Raw genomic sequence first — 22,937 nt, forward strand, 5'->3', positions numbered from 1 at the left:
TTGAGGTTATCTTAATCGTATTTTGCACCGTGCCAAAATCAGGTGTCAACAAAGACTATATCTGAATCTTGGTTACTTTCTAAAGAGAACACAATTTTGTTCAAGCTGGGCATATAGATTCTGTTTTTTATTTTGAACTGCATGTAGATCTGTGACACTTGACACCCAAGATCGAGACCAGGCGCCCCCAAGTTCAATCAACCGTTCGCCGGGACGGCAAGCGTGGAATCGTATTCCTGGAATCGTTTCATGTGGCGCGCGGGGGATATCGATCAGCGGTTGACTTGATAGGTGAAAAGCCATGCGTGGTTCTGAAGACACTAGTTTGGTCAGAGGCAATGCGCCCTCATCCCGGGCTATAAAAAGAATGCGTTCCACGCCATGCACGACACAAGCACGAGCCACGAGCCGCGAGCACTCCCAACAGCTTCACTCAACCAGCAGTTAAGATCACCAGAGACCGACTAGCAGTGATCGATGGCGTCTGTCCAGCGCCCGTGTGCGGTGGTGCTGCTCGCCTGCGCCGCCGCATTCCTCATGACGGTCGGTGCCCAGCCGATGAACAACCCCATTCTTTCGGACCCCAACGTGGTCCCCGTCTACATGAGCCCCGGGGCGCAGCCCACCGTGGTGAGCTGCTACAACCAGAGCAGCCCGTCGCAGGCCCCAGAGTGCATGATCCCGGTGCGCCGGTGCCCCGCCGGCTGCCGCGACCTCTGCTACGTGCACTGCCCCAGCTGCAAGCTCGTCTGCAGTAAGAACGCCACACATGTACACGTCCATGTTTTTTTGCATTCACTTCGCAGTTGAAGTTACTGATCGATCGTGTGCTTGGTGCATCTTTGGAACCCAACAGTGTGCGAACTGGCCGGCACGGAGTGCTACGACCCGCGCTTCGTGGGCGGCGACGGCAACAAGTTCCTGTTCCACGGCCGCAGGGACGCCGACTTCTGCCTGCTCTCCGACGCCAACCTGCACATCAACGCGCACTTCATCGGGAAGCGCAACGTGCAGGCGGCGCGGGACTTCACCTGGGTGCAGGCGCTCGGCATCCGCTTCGGCGGCCACCGCCTCTACGTCGGCGTCAAGAGGACGGTCACCTGGGACAACGCCGTCGACCGCCTCGCCATCACCTTCGACGGCATGCCCGTCGAGCTGGACGCGGCGCCGGCCGCTAGCTGGAGCCCGGCCTCCGCGCCCGCGCTGTCCGTGTTCCGCATCGGCGCGGCCAACGGCGTGGTTGTGCGCCTCAACGGACGGTTCCGCATCGTCGCCAACGCGGTGCCGGTGACCGAGGAGGACTCGAAGGTCCACGACTACGGCCTCACCGCCGACGACAGCCTCGCGCACCTCAACGTCGCGTTCAAGTTCAACTCCATCAGCGCCGACGTGCACGGCGTGCTTGGCCAGACCTACCGCTCGGACTACGTCAGCGCCGGAGTCGACATGGGCGCCAAGATCCCGGTGATGGGGGGTGCCGGAAAGTACCAGGTGTCCGGCATCTTCGAGACGGACTGCGAGGTGGCGCGCTTCGCCGGAGAGGACGTCGTCCGCGTCGGGGCGGTGGACATGATCGACGAGCCGGCCGACACCATATGCGGCAGCAGCAAGGGCAGCGCCGGGCTGGTCTGCAAGAAGTGAAGTGGTATTGCGATGCGAGCTGATTTTGCTCCCCTCGTAAGTGTGCCCATACACGTCTACGTGCTCGCTGCTGCTACACCACGTTATTGGTAGTAGCTTCGCATTTGCTTTCCGAATAAATCACCTGCTGCTGCTGGTGATGTCGTGTCTTTGTGTGTTAGTCGATCGATTGTTTTGTAGGGCAACGTTGCAAATCCAGGCGTTGCTCGGTGTGCCGGGCTAGGATTGGATCGACAGGCATGGTCCGAAGACTCAAGTTCAGATGCATGTCGAGCCAACCTTGGCTGCTTTTTTTCCCTCGATGTATTTTCGGATATGATGATGGAACAATCAAGTTTGTTTTCCATGTTTTTTGACGGTGATTTGTTTTTCATGTTACATGTGTGACACACAGTATTCCGTTGAGTGACATCAGAAAGTTTGGACATGGATCACGATTCCTTACCGTACCATGAAACAAGGCCAGTGCTATGCGCCGGCACGCCGGCCGCACGATCCGTCAACCGTCATGCGTCCGCATCGTTAGATCTTCAAGCAATATTTTTTTTCCGATGTAGCAAAATTTCGACGCGATGCAGTAATTTTCGTCAATGGTTGTAATAAAAAAAATTATATCAAAAATATATCTAGGTGATCGTAGCAAAAAAACGAAGTTGATGGTGCGTGATTGCAAAAGTCAAACGCCGGTTGTAGTAAAAATCTACGTAAACGTGTATACAACTTTTTTAGTGAACGGTTACAACAAAAAATAATGTCTGTTATAACAAAAATTAACACGGTTGTAGCAAAAGTCAAAACGCCGGTTGTAACAAAAATGTAACGAACTCGGGTCACAACCAACCGTGAATTCAACTTTTTTAGTGGACAGATGTAACAAATGAAAAACGTTAATAGCAAAAATTTTCAGTAGTTGCAATAAATTTACGCAGTATAAGAGTTGCATCCACTAATGAGCGAAATGCGTCCGTGCGAAAAATGTTGCATGCCCCGCGAGCGAGCTAGCGAGTGGCCGCGCCGTATGGAAACGTTTCCATCGAAACAAACGCCACGCAGCTGCCAACGTCTCGCGCACCCTTTGCTGCCATCGCCGATCACAGTTAGCTCCGCGTGATCATATTCCTTGCGTGGCCTTGCTCCAAGCAGAGCACAGCGCGGCAGAGAGCTACAGATAAAGGCAGTGCAATATAACAACGTTGTCTCGCGGGTATTTCTGTAAGCTGCCATCTCAGGACAGCAGCAGCCATGGCGGGAGGGCAGCGGGAGGAGAGCCAGCAACCGCAGCTCGTTCGTGTTCGGCGGCAGCGCCAAGGCCACCATCAGCTATCGACGCAACCACGGGGCGAGAAAAGAAGAAAGCGGCGTAGCCGCCGGCTTCGCAGCCTGGTCTTGCTGCTCGGTCTCCTCGCCTTCCTCCTCTACCTGCGGAGGCACCGCCGTAGGCGGCGCCGACGGAGTCACGCCGGCGGGCGGGTCCTCGCCATCGTCGCGGACTAGGGGGGGGGGGGGGGGGGGGGGGCAAGGGCCAACGCTCCGTCGCGCGTCAAGGACGATAAGCTGCAGCACAAGATTTGTCATGACGGATGAGTCATGACGTGCCCGGACCCCGGAGTCATCGAAGAATGACTGGATCGTCCGACATCCATGGGAATTGACCGGTTCGTACAAATTTGGAGTTTATCTCATTCTCATCGTGTGCTTTTCTCTTCCAACATTGCTCTACGCTATATGGGCAATGCACACGGCGTTTCTGCAGTGGAGTTTTGTTCAAGGAGGCGCGTATTTTTATGGGTTTAAATTTCTCTCATGTTGCAATTTCATTCTGCTCTCGAACATGTAATAAGTTGCCCCATGCCATGGCGGCAGGAGCGAGTGGCATACTGTGGCCGGACTCGGCCCTGACTCTATATCTGTCTAAGTCGCCAGCGATTTAACCGAGCACCATGCAATTCATCTACTCTTCCATGTTTTTTGAAATTTTCGGCGGATGAGGAGGGGAAAGCCCCTCAACCACATGAATATATTACCTAAAAAAAGAAGAAAAAAAATCTTTTTCTGAGTGACAGATTTACACATAGAGATACGACATTACAGGCGGAGCCACCACCTAGAGAGAAGGTTGTCACGTAGTTCTAAGGTCCTTGAGTCAGGCGTCAATATGGACGCGATCATCAGTCTTCATCCTGGCTCACCACAACACCGCGTCGTCACGGAAGACTTTGAGGGTGGCAGTCAGAGGAGGACGGAGGCGGTCGGGGAGGCGGCACCGACCGCGGCATAGGCGGCGAAGAGGTGGAGGCCCTGACCAAGGCGCCCTTCGGCGACAGGGAGAGACACCTCCAGAACTGCACCGTGAACGGGCAGCCAAAAATGAGGTAGTCAGCGGTCTAGCAACGGGGCCCGGTTCGACCGCAAGAAGGTGGCCATCTCGGTCCCAACTGTGACACCCCTAATTACCACCTACAGTAACCCCTGTAATCAAGCTACAATGATCATCATGATTAAGCTAATCATGTTGCTAAACAGTGCATGATTAATCTTGAAATCGTACCTCATTTCCAATTCCTTCGAAATTAAAAATTTAAATAATAAGTGGAATGAATATTTTGTCAAACATGAAAAATAAAATCATGGTTGGATTGCAAATATTCACACGACAATTATAAAATAAGAAATCATATTTTATCAAGTCTGCTGATGCCTCAAAATAATTAAAACATATTCCAAATCAATTATTAAATGCTCTTTTAAATTTTGCAGTTTTCAAATAAATTCAAAAGCCCCCCAAACAATTTGTGACTCTGTCTAAATTTGCAAGATAGATAATGGGCCATGTCCCCTATTTTTCAAAAGCCATTATGTTATAGAAATAAATAACACAAAAATAAAGAAAAAGAAAAAGAAAAAGAAAAGAAAAGAAAAGAAAAAGAAACCCCCATGCCTCGGCCCAGCTAGCCACCAGGCCGACCCAAAACCGTCCAGTCGGCGGCCCATCTCCCCCTCACTCCCCTTTGCCTATAAAAGTGACACTAGTAGAAAACAAGCATTTTGACCGAAGCATTACTCCCGGTTGGCTTTTGGACCGGGACTAATGCTGCCACTAGTCCCGGTTGATGAGGCTAGGATTTAGCCCCGGTTTATGAGGAACCTCTACTCCCGGTTCGTGTTACCAACTGGGACTAAAGGGGTGGTGGCAGACTGGTGTCAGGCTGGGGCCCTGCGAGCCCCTGTAGTCCTGGTTTGTAACTCCAACCGGGACTAGAGATCTAGTCCCAGTTTGTAGCACCAACCAAGACTAAATATATCCCTATATATAAATGCCTCTTCCAGCCCGAGCTCATCCTCTCCATTCTATGTTTTCTCTTCCCCTTCTCGAGCTCATCCCTCCATTTTTGCCAAAATTTGTCAAGATTTGAGGCACCCCATCTATTCAAGTGTTCACAAAGGTTAGCAACTTTGTCCTTTCATCTCTCATTGCTATATTAGCTTGTTCAATACTCTATAAGTATAGTGGTAGTTTATTTGATTTATATGCAATCTGAGCACAAATTAACTTCTTAGTTTGCATCTTTGTAGGTGTGGTTTATTTAGTCCCTTCCCGTCCCCGTCCTAACCACCGTCGATCGCACGCACCGTCTCGTCGCCGGCACCACCTTGGTGATCCTTTTGTTCTTATCCTTTTTATATAAAAAAATCTTATTAATTTGTATGTTTTAGATAGTGTTCTTACTTGTATGATTGTTTGTTATACATAGTGCCATGGTCTTGATATCTGTCCCCGTCGGCCCTCGTCCGGTTTATGACTTGGATGTGGTATTTTTTCTTTTATAAGTATTTGTTGCATTTCTCGTTTATGACAAGTATGCCCATTAAGTTGACATAGATATTTTTATCTAGGAGCTGGTATGTGAACCGGAAATTGCAACCGACCCTTTTGTCGAGAAGTTAAATTTAGTTGAAAAAGAAAACAAGTATTTGAAAGAAAAAAATGAAAAGAATTGAAGAAGAGAAGATGAAATTGGAGTTGTATGTTGCCGATGTCGTCGATGATCACAAGATCAAGATGGATGCAATGCGCTTGAAGATTAGAAAGATTAGAAAATATGTTGTTAATAAAGAGGTTTGGTATCACTATGCTGTTGGATCAATTGTTACCTTAGTTGCGATCTTGATCGCATTTGTTGTTACAATTAAATGCTTTAGCTAGATACTCGTGTATGTTGTTTTATGAGAATAAGTGTGTATGAACTCTATGTATGAACTTGTACTAATTTGGTCTTTCCGGTCTTTGTAATCTTAAGCTAATCTTACAAGATTAGAAGCAACTTTGTAGACTGGGCTCGTAATCTTAAGCTAATCTTACAAGCTCGGAAGAAGGATTATGTCCTTAATGCTGCGTTAGGAGATGAACCACCCGCTACGGCTGATCAGGATGTTAAGAACGCTTGGTTAGCACGTAATGAGGACTACTCAATAGTTCAATGTGCAGTCTTGTATGGCTTAGAACCGGGACTTCAACGTCGCTTTGAGCGTCATGGAGCATTTGAGATGTTCCAGGAGTTGGAGTTTATCTTTCAGAAGAACGCCCGGATCGAGAGGTATGAGACCTCCGATAAATTCTATGCTTGCAAGATGGAGGAAAACTCATCTGTCAGTGAACATGTGCTCAGAATGTCTGGGTACTCAAACCGTCTAGCTGAGCTGGGGATTGAACTCCCGCAAGAAGCTATCACTGACAGAATCCTTCAATCACTGCCGCCAAGCTATAAAGGCTTTGTGTTGAACTACAACATGCAAGGGATGAACAAGTCTCCCGGCGAGTTGTTTGCGATGCTGAAAGTCGCAGAGTCTGAACTCCGTAAAGAGCGTCAAGTGTTGATGGTGAATAAGACCACTAGTTTCAAGAGAAACGACAAAGGCAAGAAGGGCAATTCGAAGAAGAGCGGCAAGCCTGTTGCCAATCCGACGAAGAAACCCAAAGTTGGACCTAAGCCGGAAACGGAGTGTTACTATTGCAAGGGTATGGGTCACTGGAAGCGCAATTGCCCCAAGTATCTGGCAGATAAGAAGGCGGGCAAAGAAAAATCAGGTATATTTGATATACATGTTATTGATGTGTACTTAACCGGCTCTCGTAGTAGTGCCTGGGTATTCAATACCGGTTCTGTTGCTCATATTTGCAACTCGAAACAGGAACTGCGGAATAGGCGAAGGCTGGCGAAAGATGAAGTGACGATGCGCGTAGGAAATGGTTCCAAGGTTGATGCAATCATCGTCGGCACAGTGTCACTTCAGTTACCGTCAGGATTAGTGATGAACTTAAATCATTGTTATTTAGTGCCTGCGTTGAGCATGAACATTATATCTGGATCTTGTTTATTGCGAGACGGTTACTCTTTTAAGTCAGAGAATAATGGTTGTTCTATTTCTATGAGTAACATCTTTTATGGTCATGCACCGAATGTGAGAGGATTGTTCATATTGAATCTTGATAGCGATACGCATATACATAACATTGAGACCAAAAGAGTTAGAGTTAACAATGATAGCGCCATATTTTTGTGGCACTGCCGGTTAGGTCATATTGGTGTAAAGCGGATGAAGAAACTCCATGCTGATGGACTTTTGGAGTCACTTGACTTTGATTCACTTGACACGTGCGAACCATGCCTCATGGGCAAGATGACTAAGACTCCGTTCTCAGGAACAATGGAGCGTGCAAGTGACTTGTTGGAAATCATACATACGGATGTGTGTGGTCCGATGAGCGTGGAGGCACGCGGCGGATATCGTTATTTTCTCACCTTCACTGACGATTTAACTAGATATGGTTATGTCTACTTGATGAAGCACAAGTCTGAAACATTTGAAAACTTCAAGCAATTTCAGAGTGAAGTGGAAAATCATCGTAACAAGAAGATCAAGTTCCTGCGGTCTGATCGTGGGGGTGAATATCTGAGTTTCGAGTTTGGTGCTCACTTAAGACAATGTGGAATTGTTTCACAGTTAACACCTCCTGGAACACCACAGCATAATGGTGTGTCCGAACGTCGTAATCGTACTCTATTAGAGATGGTGCGATCTATGATGTCTCTTACTGATTTGCCGTTATCATTTTGGGGCTATGCATTAGAAACAGCTGCATTCACTTTAAATAGAGCACCATCAAAATCCGTTGAGACGACACCATACGAACTGTGGTATGGCAAAAGGCCAAAGTTGTCGTTTTTTAAAGTTTGGGGATGTGATGCTTATGTCAAAAAGCTTCAGCCTGAAAAGCTGGAACCAAAAGCGGAAAAGTGCGTCTTCATAGGTTACCCAAAAGAGACAGTTGGGTACACCTTCTATCTCAAATCCGAGGGAAAAGTGTTTGTTGCTAAAAACGGAGCTTTTCTCGAGAAGGAGTTTCTCTCGAGAGAATTGAGTGGAAGGAAGATAGAACTTGACGAGGTTGTCGAACCTCTCATCCCTCTGGATGGTGGCGCAGGGCAAGGGGAAACCTTTGTCATTGCAATGCCGGTTGAGGAGGAAGTTAATGATGATGATCATGAAACTCCAGTTCAAGTTTCTATCGAACCACGCAGGTCGACGAGACCACGTGCTGCTCTAGAGTGGTACGGTAATCCCGTCTTATCAATCATGTTGTTAGACAACAATGAACCTGCGAATTATGAAGAAGCAATGGTGGGCCCAGATTCCAACAAATGGCTGGAAGCCATGAAGTCCGAGATAGGATCCATGTATGAGAACAAAGTGTGGACTTTGGAGGTACTGCCTGAGGGCCGCAAGGCCATTCAGAACAAATGGATCTTTAAGAGGAAGACGGACGCTGACGGTAATGTGACCGTTTATAAAGCTCGACTTGTGGCAAAGGGTTTTTCACAAGTTCAAGGAGTTGAATACGATGAGACTTTCTCACCCGTAGCGATGCTTAAGTCCGTCAGAATCATGTTAGCAATAGCTGCATTTTTCGATTATGAAATCTGACAGATGGATGTCAAAACGGCGTTCCTTAACGGTTTCCTTAAGGAAGAGTTGTATATGACACAACCCGAAGGTTTTGTCGATCCTAAGAATGCTAACAAGGTGTGCAAGCTCCAGCGATCCATTTATGGACTGGTGCAAGCATCTCGGAGTTGGAACAAACGCTTTGATGAGGTGATCAAAGCATTTGGGTTTATACAAGTGGTTGGAGAATCTTGTATTTACAAGAAAGTGAGTGGGAGCTCTGTGGCGTTTCTAATATTATATGTGGATGACATATTACTAATTGGAAACAACGTAGAGTTTTTAGAGAGCATAAATGATTACTTGAATAAAAGTTTTTCTATGAAGGACCTAGGAGAAGCTGCTTACATTCTAGGCATTAAGATCTATAGGGATAGATCAAAACGCCTGATAGGACTTTCACAAAGCACATACCTTGATAAAGTTTTGAAGAGGTTCAAAATGGAACAGTCCAAGAAAGGGTTCTTGCCAGTTCTACAAGGTACGAGATTAAGTAAGACTCAGTGCCCAGCAACTGATGAAGATAGAGAGCATATGCGCTCCGTCCCCTATGCTTCAGCCATAGGTTCTATCATGTATGCGATGCTGTGCACTAGACCGGATGTTAGCCTGGCCATAAGTATGGCAGGTAGGTTCCAGAGTAATCCAGGAGTGGATCACTGGACAGCGGTCAAGAATATCCTGAAGTACCTGAAAAGGACTAAGGAGATGTTTCTCGTGTATGGAGGTGACGAAGAGCTCGCCATAAAAGGTTACGTCGATGCAAGCTTTGACACAGATCCGGACGACTCTAAGTCGCAAACCGGATACGTATTTATTCTTAATGGGGGTGCAGTAAGCTGGTGCAGTTCCAAGCAAAGCGTCGTAGCAGATTCTACATGTGAAGCGGAGTACATGGCTGCCTCAGAGGCGGCTAAGGAGGGTGTCTGGATGAAGAAGTTCATGACGGATCTTGGAGTGGTGCCAAGCGCACTGAATCCAATAACCTTGTTCTGTGACAACACTGGTGCCATTGCCTTAGCAAAGGAACCACGGTTTCACAAGAAGACCAGACACATCAAACGACGCTTCAACCTCATCCGCGACTACGTCGAGGGAGAGGACGTGAATATATGCAAAGTGCACACGGATTTGAATGTAGCAGACCCGCTGACTAAACCTCTTCCACGGCCAAAACATGATCAACACCAGAACTGTATGGGTGTTAGATTTATTACAATGTAATTCACATGGTGATGTGAGGGCTAGATTATTGACTCTAGTGCAAGTGGGAGACTGTTGGAATTATGCCCTAGAGGCAATAATAAATATAGTTATTATTATAATTCCTGTATCAAGATAATCGTTTATTATCCATGCTATAATTGTATTGAATGAAGACTCATTTACATGTGTGGATACATAGACAAAACACCGTCCCTAGCATGCCTCTAGTTGGCTAGCCAGTTGATCAAAGATAGTCAGTGTCTTCTGATTATGAACAAGGTGTTGTTGCTTGATAACTGGATCACGTCATTAGGAGAATCACGTGATGGACTAGACCCAAACTAATAGACGTAGCATGTTGATCGTGTCATTTTGTTGCTACTGTTTTCTGCGTGTCAAGTATTTATTCCTATGACCATGAGATCATATAACTCACTGACACCGGAGGAATGCTTTGTGTGTATCAAACGTCGCAACGTAACTGGGTGACTATAAAGATGCTCTACAGGTATCTCCGAAGGTGTTAGTTGAGTTAGTATGGATCAAGACTGGGATTTGTCACTCCGTGTGAACGGAGAGGTATCTCGGGGCCCACTCGGTAATACAACATCACACACAAGCCTTGCAAGCAATGTAACTTAGTGTAAGTTGCGGGATCTTGTATTACGGAACAAGTAAAGAGACTTGCCGGTAAACGAGATTGAAATAGGTATACGGATACTGACGATCGAATCTCGGGCAAGTAACATACCGAAGGACAAAGGGAATGACATACGGGATTATATGAATCCTTGGCACTGAGGTTCAAACGATAAGATCTTCGTAGAATATGTAGGATCCAATATGGGCATCCAGGTCCCGCTATTGGATATTGACCGAGGAGTCTCTCGGGTCATGTCTACATAGTTCTCGAACCCACAGGGTCTGCACACTTAAGGTTCGACGTTGTTTTATGCGTATTTGAGTTATATGGTTGGTTACCGAATGTTGTTCGGAGTCCCGGATGAGATCACGAACGTCACGAAGGTTTCCGGAATAGTCCGGGAATGACGAATGGGTTCCGGGAGTTCACCGGGGGGGGGGGGGGGCAACCCACCCCGGGGAAGCCCATAGGCCTTGAGGGTGGCACGCCAGCCCTTAGTGGGCTGGTGGGACAGCCCAAAAGGGCTCTATGCGCCAAGAAGAGAAAATCAAGAGAAAAAAAAAGGAGGAGGTGGGAAGGAAGGGGGACTCCCTCCCACCAAACCAAGTCCAACTCGGTTTCGAGGGGGGGGGAGTCCTCCCCCCTTGGACTCGGCTGACCCCCTTGGGGCTCCTTGAGCCCCAAGGCAAGGTCCCCTCCCTCCCACCTATATATACGGAGGTTTTAGGGCTGATTTTAGACGATTTTTCCACGGCAGCCCGACCACATACCTCCACGGTTTTTCCTCTAGATCGCGTTTCTGCGGAGCTCGGGCGGAGCCCTGCTGAGACAAGGTCATCACCAACCTCCGGAGCGCCGTCACGCTGCCGGAGAACTCTTCTACCTCTTCGTCTCTCTTGCTGGATCAAGAACGCCGAGATCATCGTCGAGCTGTACGTGTGCTGAACGCGGAGGTGCCGTCCGTTCGGTACTAGATCGTGGGACTGATCGCGGGATTGTTCGCGGGGCGGATCGAGGGACGTGAGGACGTTCCACTACATCAACCGCGTTCACTAACGCTTCTGCTGTACGATCTACAAGGGTACGTAGATCACTCATTCCCTCTCGTAGATGGACATCACCATGATAGGTCTTCGTGCGCGTAGGAAATTTTTTGTTTCCCATGCGACGTTCCCCAACAGGAGCCTCATTGGCCAGCCGACGGGTCCCACCAGCAATCGAGACCATGCAGCCGGCGGGCCCCTCATCGACAAGACAAGACCCTTGTGGGCCCCTGGCCAGCCGGGCGAAACAGCCAGTCGGGTCCCACGCATGTACCCTTTATCCATATTGTAGGCTGGAGGGTTCGCCTATAAAACCCCCCGGCCGCCCCCATGCAAGGGGGCCGATCACTTGCCAGTCATTCAACACTACACACTCACCAACCAACAGAGAGCGTAGTCGAGACAAGCTGGCTGCTCCCCTCTTCCTCCTCCCAACACAGCTCCAGGAGCAACCTTGTACTCTGTTCCCATACATCAAACACACCAGCAGGATTAGGGGTGTTATCTCTACGGAGAGCCCTGAACCTGGGTACATCGTGCGTCCCATGCGTGTACCAACCTCCTTCCCAGCGCCCACCTTTGTCCCTTCGGTTCTCACCGACTTTAGCCTACCTATGGCATATGTTGTGAGTATTCACTGACAAAAAAGCAAGGTTTAGCAAAGGGGTTCTCGAGAGTATGACAAGTTTTATCATCCCTCTTCTTCAAAGCATAAGTATCTTCACAATAATCATCATAGATAGGGGCATGCTTTCATCAAAATGATTTTGATCATTCAAAGTGGAAGAACTAAAAAGATCATCTTCATCAAATATAGCATCCCCAAGCTTGTGGCTTTGCATATCATTAGCATCATGGGTATTCAAAGAATTCATGCTAAGAACATTGCAATCATGCTCATCATTCACATATTCTATGCCAAGCATTCTATGTAATTTTTCTTTCAGCACTTGAGCACAATTTTCCTTCCCATCATGCTCATGAAAGACATTGAAAAGATGGAGCATATGAGGCATCCTCAATTCCATTTTTTTGTAGTTTTCTAGCGAAAGAACAAGAAACAAAAAGATTCAATTTCAAGATCTAAAGATATACCTTCAAGCACTAACCTCCCCGGCAACGGCGCCAAAAAAGAGCTTGATGTGTACTACGCAACCTTCTCCTTGTAGATGTTGTTGGGCCTCCAAGCGTAGAGGTTTGTAGGACAGTAGTAATTTTCCCTCAAGTGGGTGACCTAAGGTTTATCGATCCACAGGAGGCGTAGGATGAAGAAGGTCTCTCTCAAGCAACCCTGCAACCAAATAACAAAGAATCTCTTGTGTCCCCAACACACGCAATACAATGGTAAGTTGTATAGGTGCACTAGTTTGGCGAAGAGATGGTGAAACAAGTGCAATAAGGATGGTAGCTATAGGTTTTTGTCATCTGAAATTAAAAAAAAAACAGCAAGGTAACAAATGGTAAAAGTGAGCACGAACGGTATTGCAATGCGTGGAAACAAGGCCTAGGGTTCATACTGTCACTAGTGAAGTTCTCTCAACAATGATAACATAAATGGATCATATAACTAGCCCTCAACATGCAACAAAGAGTCACTCCAAAGTCACTAATAGCAGGGAACAAATGAAGAGATTATTGTCGGGTACGAAACCACCATAAAGTTATTCTTTCTGATCGATCTATCATAGAGTTCGTACTAGAATAACACCTTAAGATACATATCAACCAAGACCCTAATGTCACCTAGATACTCCATTGTCACCTCAAGTATCCGTGGGCATGATTATACGATATGCATCACATAATCTCAGAATCATCTATTCAACCAACACATAGAACTTCAAAGAGTGCCCCAAAGTTTCTACCAGAGAGTCAAAACGTGTGCCAACCCTTGTGCATAGGTTCCCAATGTCACGAACCCGCAAGTTGATCACAACAGATAGACACGTGCAAGACATACATCAAGTGTTCTCAAAGACTCAATCCGATAAGATAACTCCAAAGGGGAAACTCAATTCATTACAAGAAGGAGAGGGGGAAGAACATCATAAGATCCAACTATAGTAGCAAAGCCCATGGTACATCGAGATCAAGACATCTCAAGAACACGAGAGGGAGATCAAACACATAGCTACTGGTACATACCCTCAGCCCTGAGGGAGAGCTACTCCCTCATCGTCATGGAGATCGCCGGGATGATGAAGATGGCCACCGGAGATGGATTCCCCCTGTGGCAGGGTGCCAGAATGGGCTCCAGATTGGTTTTTGGTGGCTACAGAGGCTTGCGGCGGCAGAACTCCCGATCTAGGTTTCTTTCTGGAGGTTTCTGAATTTATAGGAATTTATGGCGGTGGAATTACGTCGGTTGGGCCCACGAGGAGGTCACAAGCCTGGTCGCCACCACCTAGGGGGGGTGGTGGCGGCGTCAGGGCTTGTGACTCCCTCGTGGCTCTTCTGGCCTTCTTCGAAATCTTTGGGGGTCTCTTTTGGTCCAAAAAAATCATCGTAAAACACGGAAAAAACAGAAACTGGCACTTGGCACTGAGTTAATAGGTTAGTCCCAAAAAAGATATAAAATAGCATATTCATGCATATAAAACATCCAAAGTTGACAAGATAATAGCATGGAACCATAAAAAATTATAGATACGTTGGGGACGTCTCAAGCACCAAGGAAGAAACCCTCCCCTCATGCCAAAAAGAAGTTGGCTTACGAGATGAGCATGGAGGAAATCAAGGACCAAATGCCTTCCGAATTGAAGGCACATTTTGGACCGAACCCACCCCCACCGCCAAAGGAGATAGTAGCTCTGGAAACTGTACAACGCGTTCTGGCCAATCTTGCTAAACCACCTTCGGAGAAAAGTCGCTCAGACTATGAAGCTCTATTAGCAAGTCATATCATGAACAATGAAAGAAGAACTCGAGCAGTAGTAAGAAAAGTAGGAAAACCATTCCCTAGCTGGGAGAACATGCAGTGCAATCGATCTCGCCGCTCAAGGTGAGTACCGAGAGAATCAACGTTGATGGCTAGAGAGGCCGGTGTCACTGTTGAACAACTCGTGGATATGATGGATGATGAGGAAATGCCCAGGGTGGAAGAGGATAAACTAGCATGGCAATATGTCCCCAGGCAACCTTTGGTCAAGCCTGAGAAGGTCCAGCAGCTACCAATGCGAATGTACAAATTGCATATCTGGTACACGAGGGAAGTAAAAGTCGGGCGAGAGAGCCTCATGATGAAATTCAAGTCAGAGCATTTCTTTAGTGCTAAAGCTTTGTGGATTGAAATTCCAGAATTGTTTCAGTTATACAATCAAGATGCACTCAACAAATATCTGGTTAGTTTCTATTGTCAGTAAGTGATTTCTTTCTGTAATTTAAGTCTCTAGCTTATGAACTTGTTCATTTGCGTGTAATTATCCTCACTATATTCTTTTGTGTAGTTTTATGGAGAATGAAGATGTTTGAAATGAAAAGAGATGGAGTCTTTGGCATTGGCTTCATTGACCCAAATACCATTTGTGATAAGACGGTAATACAACACAAAGATGAAACATAGGAGAACTTGTATATGTTTTTGAAGATACTAAGTACCCAACCAGAAATAGTATTTCCTTACAACTTCAAGTGAGTGTTACCTCCTTGTACTATAAATTTTATTTTGCTTACTCGATGTTAAGTGTATGTAGTTACTTGATGAGTTATGCATTCCCGCTTATACAACGCAGTTTCCACTGGATCCAGCTAATCATTAGTGTTGACGAGGCAAAAGTTCAAGTGCTCGACTCACTAAAAAAGCACACTAAAGAGTACATTGACTTGAAGTTGATGCTCGATAGGTAATTTCAATCATTATCGCACTATGTCGGCCTCTTTAGTTCATTTCCTGATATCAAGTAATCAATGACTCCTTTATTCTTTTTCTTTGCCGGGCAGGGTTTGGACACGGTTCATCCAGGAGATTCGCGGTGAATGGAAACCAAAGCTAACATGGACACGGCCCAAGGTAATTAAGTAGTACTAGTTACATCCGCGCATCTCTTTAGTTCTAGTTTCAATTTCATTATCGTGCTTGATTATAATCTGACTCAATTCTATTCTCGTAAAGTGGTGCATGCGGCAGGCACACGGGACTAATCTGTGTGCATACTATGTTTGCGAGATCATTTCCTTTATGACCGAATGGCACAAAGATGCAAGAACTCGTTGCGTACGTAAACACTAATCACATTTTTTATCATGGCGTAATATATATACACACAACTAATATATTCATATTGGTCTCCTTCTTTAAAGATGTCGGAGATGCGGGATCAGCTCCTACCAAAGGACCGGATACGAGCACTTCAAGAGGAAATTGCAAGAATCTTGCTTGAGGAGGTCATAGCTCCTGACGGAGAATACCACTACACCTAATGCGTGCATGTAATGATCTGCAAGTTGTAGGAGAAATTGTATATACCAAATTGTATATATATATATATGTGTGTGTGTGTGTGTGTGTATGCATATATATGGTCCTATGAGAAATTATATGATATATGATTGGTCATACGAGAAATTCTATGATATATGTACAACGTGTACAATATATGGTGACGTAAAATATGTTTGAAATGAAAAAGAATTAAATGGAAAATAAAAAATGAAAAGCAAAAATAATAAACAATAAACCCCAAAAACCCCAAACCCCAAATCACTAAATCCTTAGTTCTGGTTGGTGTTACTGTTGGGGAACGTTGCATGGGAAACAAAAAATTTCCTACGCACACGAAGACCTATCATGGTGATGTCCATCTACGAGAGGAGATCTGGATCTACGTACCCTTGTAGATCGAACAGCAGGAAGCATTAAGAAACGCGGTTGATGTAGTGTAACGTCCTCACGTCCCTCGATCCGCCCACGAACCGTCCCACGAACCGTCCCGCGATCCGTTCCGATCTACTGCCGAACGGACGGCACCTCCGCGTTCAGCACACGTACAGCTTGACGATGATCTTGGCCTTCTTGATCCAGCAAGTAAGACAGAAAAGTAGATGAGTTCTCCAGCAGCGTGACAGCGCTCCGGTGGTGGTGAGGATCTACTCCTGCAGGGCTCCGCCCGAGCTCCGCAGAAATACGATCTAGAGGAAGAACTATGGTGTCTAGATCTGAGTTGCACGTGGCAAAAGTTGTCTCAAATCAGCCGTAAATCAGCACTATGTATAGGAGGGAGGGGGAGGAGGCGTGCCTTCAGGGCCAAGCCCTCAAGGGTGCGCCGGTCAAGGGAGAGGAGGAGTCCTACTCCAATCCTACTCCAATTAGGATTGGAAAGTGGAGTCCTTCTCTTCCTTCCCACCTCCCACTTTTTTGCCTTTCTTTGGTTTTTTTCTTATGGTGCATAGGCCCTCTTGGGATGTCCCACCAGCCCACTAAGGGCTGGTGCGCCACCCCTAAGTCCATTGGGCTTCCCCCGGGTGGGTTGCCCCCCTCCTGGTGAACTTCTGGAACCCATTCGTGACTCCCGGTACAATGCCGGTAATGTCCGAAAACCTTTCGCTAACCAAATGAAACCATCCTATATATCAATATTCATTTCCGGACCATTCCGGAAACCCTCGTGATGTCCGTGATCTCATTCGGGACTCCGAACAACATTCAGTAACCACACATATAACTCAACTATACTAAAACATCATCGAACCTTAGGTGTTCAGAACCTGCGGGTTCGAGAACTATGTAGACATGCCCCGAGGCGCTCCTTGGTCAATATCCAATAGCTGGACCTGGATGCCCATATTGGATCCTACATATTCTCCGAAGATCTTATCGGTTGAACCTCAGTGTCAAGGATTCATATAATCCCGTATGTCATTCCCTTTGTCCTTCGGTATGTTACTTGCCCGAGATTCGATCGTCGGTATCCGCATACCTATTTCAATCTCGTTACCCACAAGTCTCTTTACTCGTTCCGTAATACAAGATCCCATGACTTACACTTAGTCACATTGCTTGCAAGGCTTGTGTGTGATGTTGTATTACCGAGTGGGCACGGAGATACCTCTCCATCACACGGAGTGACAAATCCCAATCTTGATCCATACTAACTCAACGGACACCTTCGGAGATACCTGTAGAACACCTTTATAGTCACCCAGTTACGTTGTGACGTTTGATGCACACAAGGTATTCCTCCGGTGCCAGTGAGTTATATGATCTTATGGTCATAGGAACAAATACTTGACACGCAGAAAACAATAGCAATAAAATGACACGATCAATATGCTACGTTCATAGTTTGGTCTTTTCCATCACATGATTCTCCTAATGATGTGATCCTGTTATCAAATGACAACACTTGTCTGTGGTTAGGAAACCTTGACCATCTTTGATCAACAATCTAGTCAACTAGAGGCTTACTAGGGACATTGTTTTGTGTATGTATCCACGCATGTATTTGAGTTTCCAATCAATACAGTTATAGCATGGATAATAAACGATTATTATGAACAAGGAAATATAATAATAACTAATTTATTATTGCCTCTAGGGCAAATTTCCAATAGTTACCAACTGGTACTAAAGGTCCCCGCCCCCGGCGCGGGCTACCAGCCATGTGGAAGGGCCTTAGTCCCGGGTCGTGGCCAACCGGGACTAAGGGGGGGGGGGCTTTAGTCTCGGTTGGTGACCCGGGACTAAAGGCCCTTACCAAACGGGACTAAAGCCCTGTTTTCTACTAGTGGGATGCCCACTCCCTAACCATAGTTTTCCTCCATCCCCCATTCCCCCCACGTTATACATGGCGGCGCCCCGCCCCCCATCGCGCCCCCTCGACTAGACGCCCCCTCCCACCACTCCGTCGTCGTCCAACCGTCGGCCCCCTCCCCCCGCTGGACCTCCGTGTGTCCTCCTTGCTGCCCCTCTCCTCATGGCGACAGTGAGGATGCTCCCCATTCCCTCCTCACCTCTCTCCCTATCCCGTCCGGCGGCCGCATCACCTCGCCCCTCCGGCCATCGCGTCACGCCGCCGCGCACCCCTGCCCAACCGGTTAGCCCCCCTCGTGCATCGCCCTTGTCCCCTCCCGCACTCGGCTTGCCCCCGCAGCGCCCTCCTAGCCCCATGTCGTTGTTGCGTCGCACCCACCTGTTTAGGGAGTGGGGATACCCCCCCCCCACTTAGGCTAATTCTCCCCATTATCCCACCCAATGAAAGATGGGTCTGATCTCCTTAAACAGAAATAAAATAAAATTTAAAATAATATAAAATTAATTAACTAATAAGATTAGTTAGTTAGCTTAATTAACCTTTGATATACTATTTAACTAATTATGTTAATTAAATAACAGTGAACGACATGTGGGACCCACCCTAATAATTGAGTTTCAGATTAATTAAGCTCTGAATTAAACATTGAGTCTATGATAGATGGGACCCACTAATCAGTTTGATGAGTCAAACTAGACTGTTGACTAGTGATGTGAACATGATGTCATGGCGATGGCATAATTGTATTTTTGAATTAAAACAAATCTTCTTAATTCCTGAATATTAATAAAACTTTAAAAATTAATATAAAATTATTCATAACTCGGATGAAAATACTTTGTACGTGAAACACTACTGGAATCAGGGAATTTTCCATGTGCGTGATCTTTGTCGTGTGCTAGCTCATGGTAAAGAGAATCTTTGTCGGTAGCTACCAACAAACGGATGCCAAAGAAATCGCTGATGGCAAAGATACTATTTGCCATGAGTGCGTTCTTTGTCGTCTGCTGGCGAACGACAAAGATGGACCAGGAAAACGGCAAAGAACTGGTTGATGGCAAAGATGCACACACACGACAAAGAGTCACCGTAGCTGGAGCCGTTCCCATTGCCGTCACGTGCCTCTTGGTCGTCTACCGCAACCTTCTCCGCCGTCCGCCACAACCTCTTTGCCGGCAGCCGGATCCCATGCGGACGACAAAGGGGGCTGCCACTAACGGCTGTAAACTCCCATCTCCCCACCCGCCCCATGTGCCCTCCTCGATCCCCACTCTCTTTGCCTCTGCTCCCCATGCCGCCCCACCACCACCACCACGTCGCCTCCCTCCCCACCCCACACCATCGCGTCAGACCCCTCCCTGCGCCGCCCCACCATGACGCAGCCCCTCCCCGCGCGCCCCTCCCTGTGCCGGCTCCCCTCGCTGACCCCCTCCCCATGGCTCCCCTCTATCGATGCCTCCCTCCCCGCGTCGGCCCCTCCCTGCATCGCCCCTCCCCCGCACCGCCCCCTCCCCGTGCCGCCGCCCTCCCCATGCTGACCACCTCCCTGCATCGCCCCCCTCCCTGTGCCGACCTCTCCCTGCACCGCCCCACCATCATGCTACCCTCACACATGCCGCTGCCCTCCCGATGCTGACTCCCCTCCGCTGGCCCCCTTCCCATAGCCCCCCTTCCGATGTCGCCCCACCACCACAACCGCGCCGCCCCACCACCACCGCGCTGCCCCTTCCACCGGCCCTAGGTGAGCTTTTTTTGTATTTTTTCTTCTGTTTTTTACTGTTTAGGTTTAGGGTAATTAGTGTTTGGTTTAGGTTAGTGCTAGGTTTAGGTTTAGGTTTAGATTTAGATGAGGAGAAGAAGAGGAGGAGGAGAAGAAATAAGAAGAAGAAGGAGGAGGAGAAGAAAGAAGAAGAAGAAGAAGAAGAAGAAGAAGAAGAAGAAGAAGAAGAAGAAGAAGAAGAAGAACAACAGCAACAACAACAACAAGAAAAAGAAGAAGAAGAAGAAGAAGAAAAGGAAGAAAAGGAAGAAGAGGAAGAAGCAGCAATAGAAAAGGAAGAAGAGGAAGAAGAAGAAATGAAGAACAGGAAGAAGAACAACACGACACCATGACACCCTGACACGACACCCTGACACCCTTACACGACACCCCGACATGATGCCCGGACACCCCGACACCCCACATGACACGCCGACACCCTTACACGACACCCCGACACCCACACACGACACTAGGCACCTGCACCCGCGTGTGGTGATGGGAAGATGTCATTGATAGATCACCATTACAATCCGCCGTGCAGGTGTTAATACGCCGCCCCCGACCCCCGATACCGCTTCGGCCTCCCGTTGACCGAAAAGGTCCCCTTCGGCCTTCTAGAGGCTGACTAGGTCATAGTTTTGTAAATTATGAGTTAGGTCATATATTTTTCTGAATTTGTTATTGATACATCTCCGTCGTATCTACTTTTCCGAACTTTTTTGCCCTTGTTTTGGACTCTAATTTGCATGATTTGAATGGACCTAACCCGGACTAACGCTGTTTTCAGCAGAATTGCCATGGTGTTGTTTTTGTGCAGAAATAAAAGTTCTCGGAATGTCCTGAAAATTTACGGAGAATTTTTCTGGAATTAATGAAAAATACCTGCGCAAAGATCCACCGGAGGGGATGTGCCAGTGGGCCACAAGCCCCGGGGCCGCGACCACCCCTCCTGGCCGCACCGTGAGGGCTTGTGGGGCCCACGTGGCGCCACCTCCTCCAAACTCAGCTCTATTTATTTCGTCTCGCTCGGAAAATAAAATCAGAGAGAAGGATTCATCGCGTTTTATGATATGGAGGCGCCGCCACCTCCTGTTCTTCATCTGGAGGGTAGATCTGGAGTCCGTTCTAGGCTTCGAAGAGGGGAAATCGTCGCCATCGTCATCATCAACCTTCCTCCATCGACAATTCCATGATGCTCTTCACCGTTTGTGAGTAATCTCATCGTAGGCTTGCTGGACGGTGATGAGTTGGATGAGATCTATCATGTAATCGAGTTAGTTTTGACGGGGATTGATCCCTAGTATGCACTATGTTCTTAGATTGATGTTGCTACTACTTTGCCATGCTTAATGCTTGTCACTAGGGCCTGAGTGCCATTGTTTCAGATCCGAACCTATTATGTTGTCGCCAATATATGTGTGTTTTAGATGATATATTGCAAGTTGTAGTCACCTACTATGTGTTATGACCCGGCAACCCCGGAGTGACAATAGCGGGAACCACTCCCGGAGATGACCATAGTATGAGGAGTTCATGTATTCACCAAGTGTTAATGTGTTGGTCCGGTTCTTTATTAAAAGGAGAACCTTAATATCCCGTAGTTTCCATTAGGACCCCGCTGCCACGGGAGGGATGGACAACAGATGTCATGCAAGTTTTTTTCCCTAAGCACGTTTGACTACAAACGGAATACATGCCTACATTAGATTGACGAATGGGAGCTAGTTACTTATCTCTCCGTGTTATAGCTGTTACATGATGAATCACATCCGTCGTACTCATCCATCACCGATCCAATGCCGACGAGTCTTTTACTACTGGTCCTTGCTATGTTACTTTGTCGCTACTACTCTTGCTACTGCTGTTACTCTGCTGCTGCTATCACTACTGCTGTTCCTTGCTACTGTTGTCACTACTGCTGTTACTTTGCTGCTACTTGTTGCAAGACTTTTCTAGAGCCGTTTCCTGGGAAGAATAGTTCCACGTCCACGTGGTATTTACTGGTACCATTGATACAACAAGTTAGGAATAGTCTGCCGTCAACAGATCCTTTTCTGACACCATTGCTATTATACCACTTTGCTACTGATACTTTGCTTGCAGACCCTAATCTTTCAGGTATGGTTGAAATTGACAAACTCAGCTGCTAATACTTGAGAATATTCTTTCGCTTCCCCTTGTGTCGAATCAATAAATTAGGGTTGAATACTCTACCCTCGAAAACTGTTGCGATCCCCTACACTTGTGGGTTATCAAGACTATTTTCTGGCGCCGTTGCTGGGGAAGCACAACTATATTCTCTGAGTCACTTGGGATTGACGTTTGTTGGTCGCTATGAGGAATCTGAAAGATCCAAGAACTAAAATCTTGCCTCCTACTACGAGGAGAGGTAAGGAACTGCCATCTAGCTCTGCACTTCATTCACCTTCAGTTATGAGTAAGTTTGCGACATCGCCTCCTGCTAGAAATCTTGATATGTCACGTGTGCTTGATGATGCTACTTCTGCTGTCCATGATGATTATGATGATGCTATGCTTGATACTATGCCTGATGATGCTATGCTTGATACTATGCCTGATGATGCTATGCTTGATACTGCTTTGCCACTAGGTGCATTCCTTGATGCACAAATTGCTAGAGTTGGTGCTAGATGTGATATTACTTCTGAAACTGCTGATAGTATTGAAGTAGAACCTGCTACTATGTTATGCCTGAACGTTATGTTATGGAGGGAGAGATAGCTGAGGACTTTCTTGCGTGTAAGGATAGCTATGATGTTGAGAAATTACTGCGCAAGTGGAAAGAAAAATCTCTGAACACTGGGATGAAATACGACCGGAAGGTTGCTACTTCGCCTATCTTTGTGACCGATAAGGATTATGAATTC

The 22,937-nt window shown here is 47.0% G+C and overlaps 1 protein-coding gene across 1 annotated transcript; it reads left to right on the forward strand.

The window, feature by feature from the left end:
* Positions 1–388: 388 nt before the first annotated feature.
* On the forward strand, positions 389–1,997 carry LOC123430248. Its single transcript, XM_045114123.1, has 2 exons — positions 389–754; positions 857–1,997. Exons 1-2 carry the CDS (start codon positions 478–480, stop codon positions 1,639–1,641), a joined length of 1,062 nt encoding a protein of 353 aa, XP_044970058.1. The 5' UTR covers positions 389–477; the 3' UTR covers positions 1,642–1,997.
* The last annotated feature ends 20,940 nt before the right edge of the window (positions 1,998–22,937 follow it).

The sequence above is a fragment of the Hordeum vulgare genome, chromosome 2H (genome assembly GCF_904849725.1).
Source record: "Hordeum vulgare subsp. vulgare chromosome 2H, MorexV3_pseudomolecules_assembly, whole genome shotgun sequence".
Classification (NCBI taxonomy): domain Eukaryota; kingdom Viridiplantae; phylum Streptophyta; class Magnoliopsida; order Poales; family Poaceae; genus Hordeum; species Hordeum vulgare.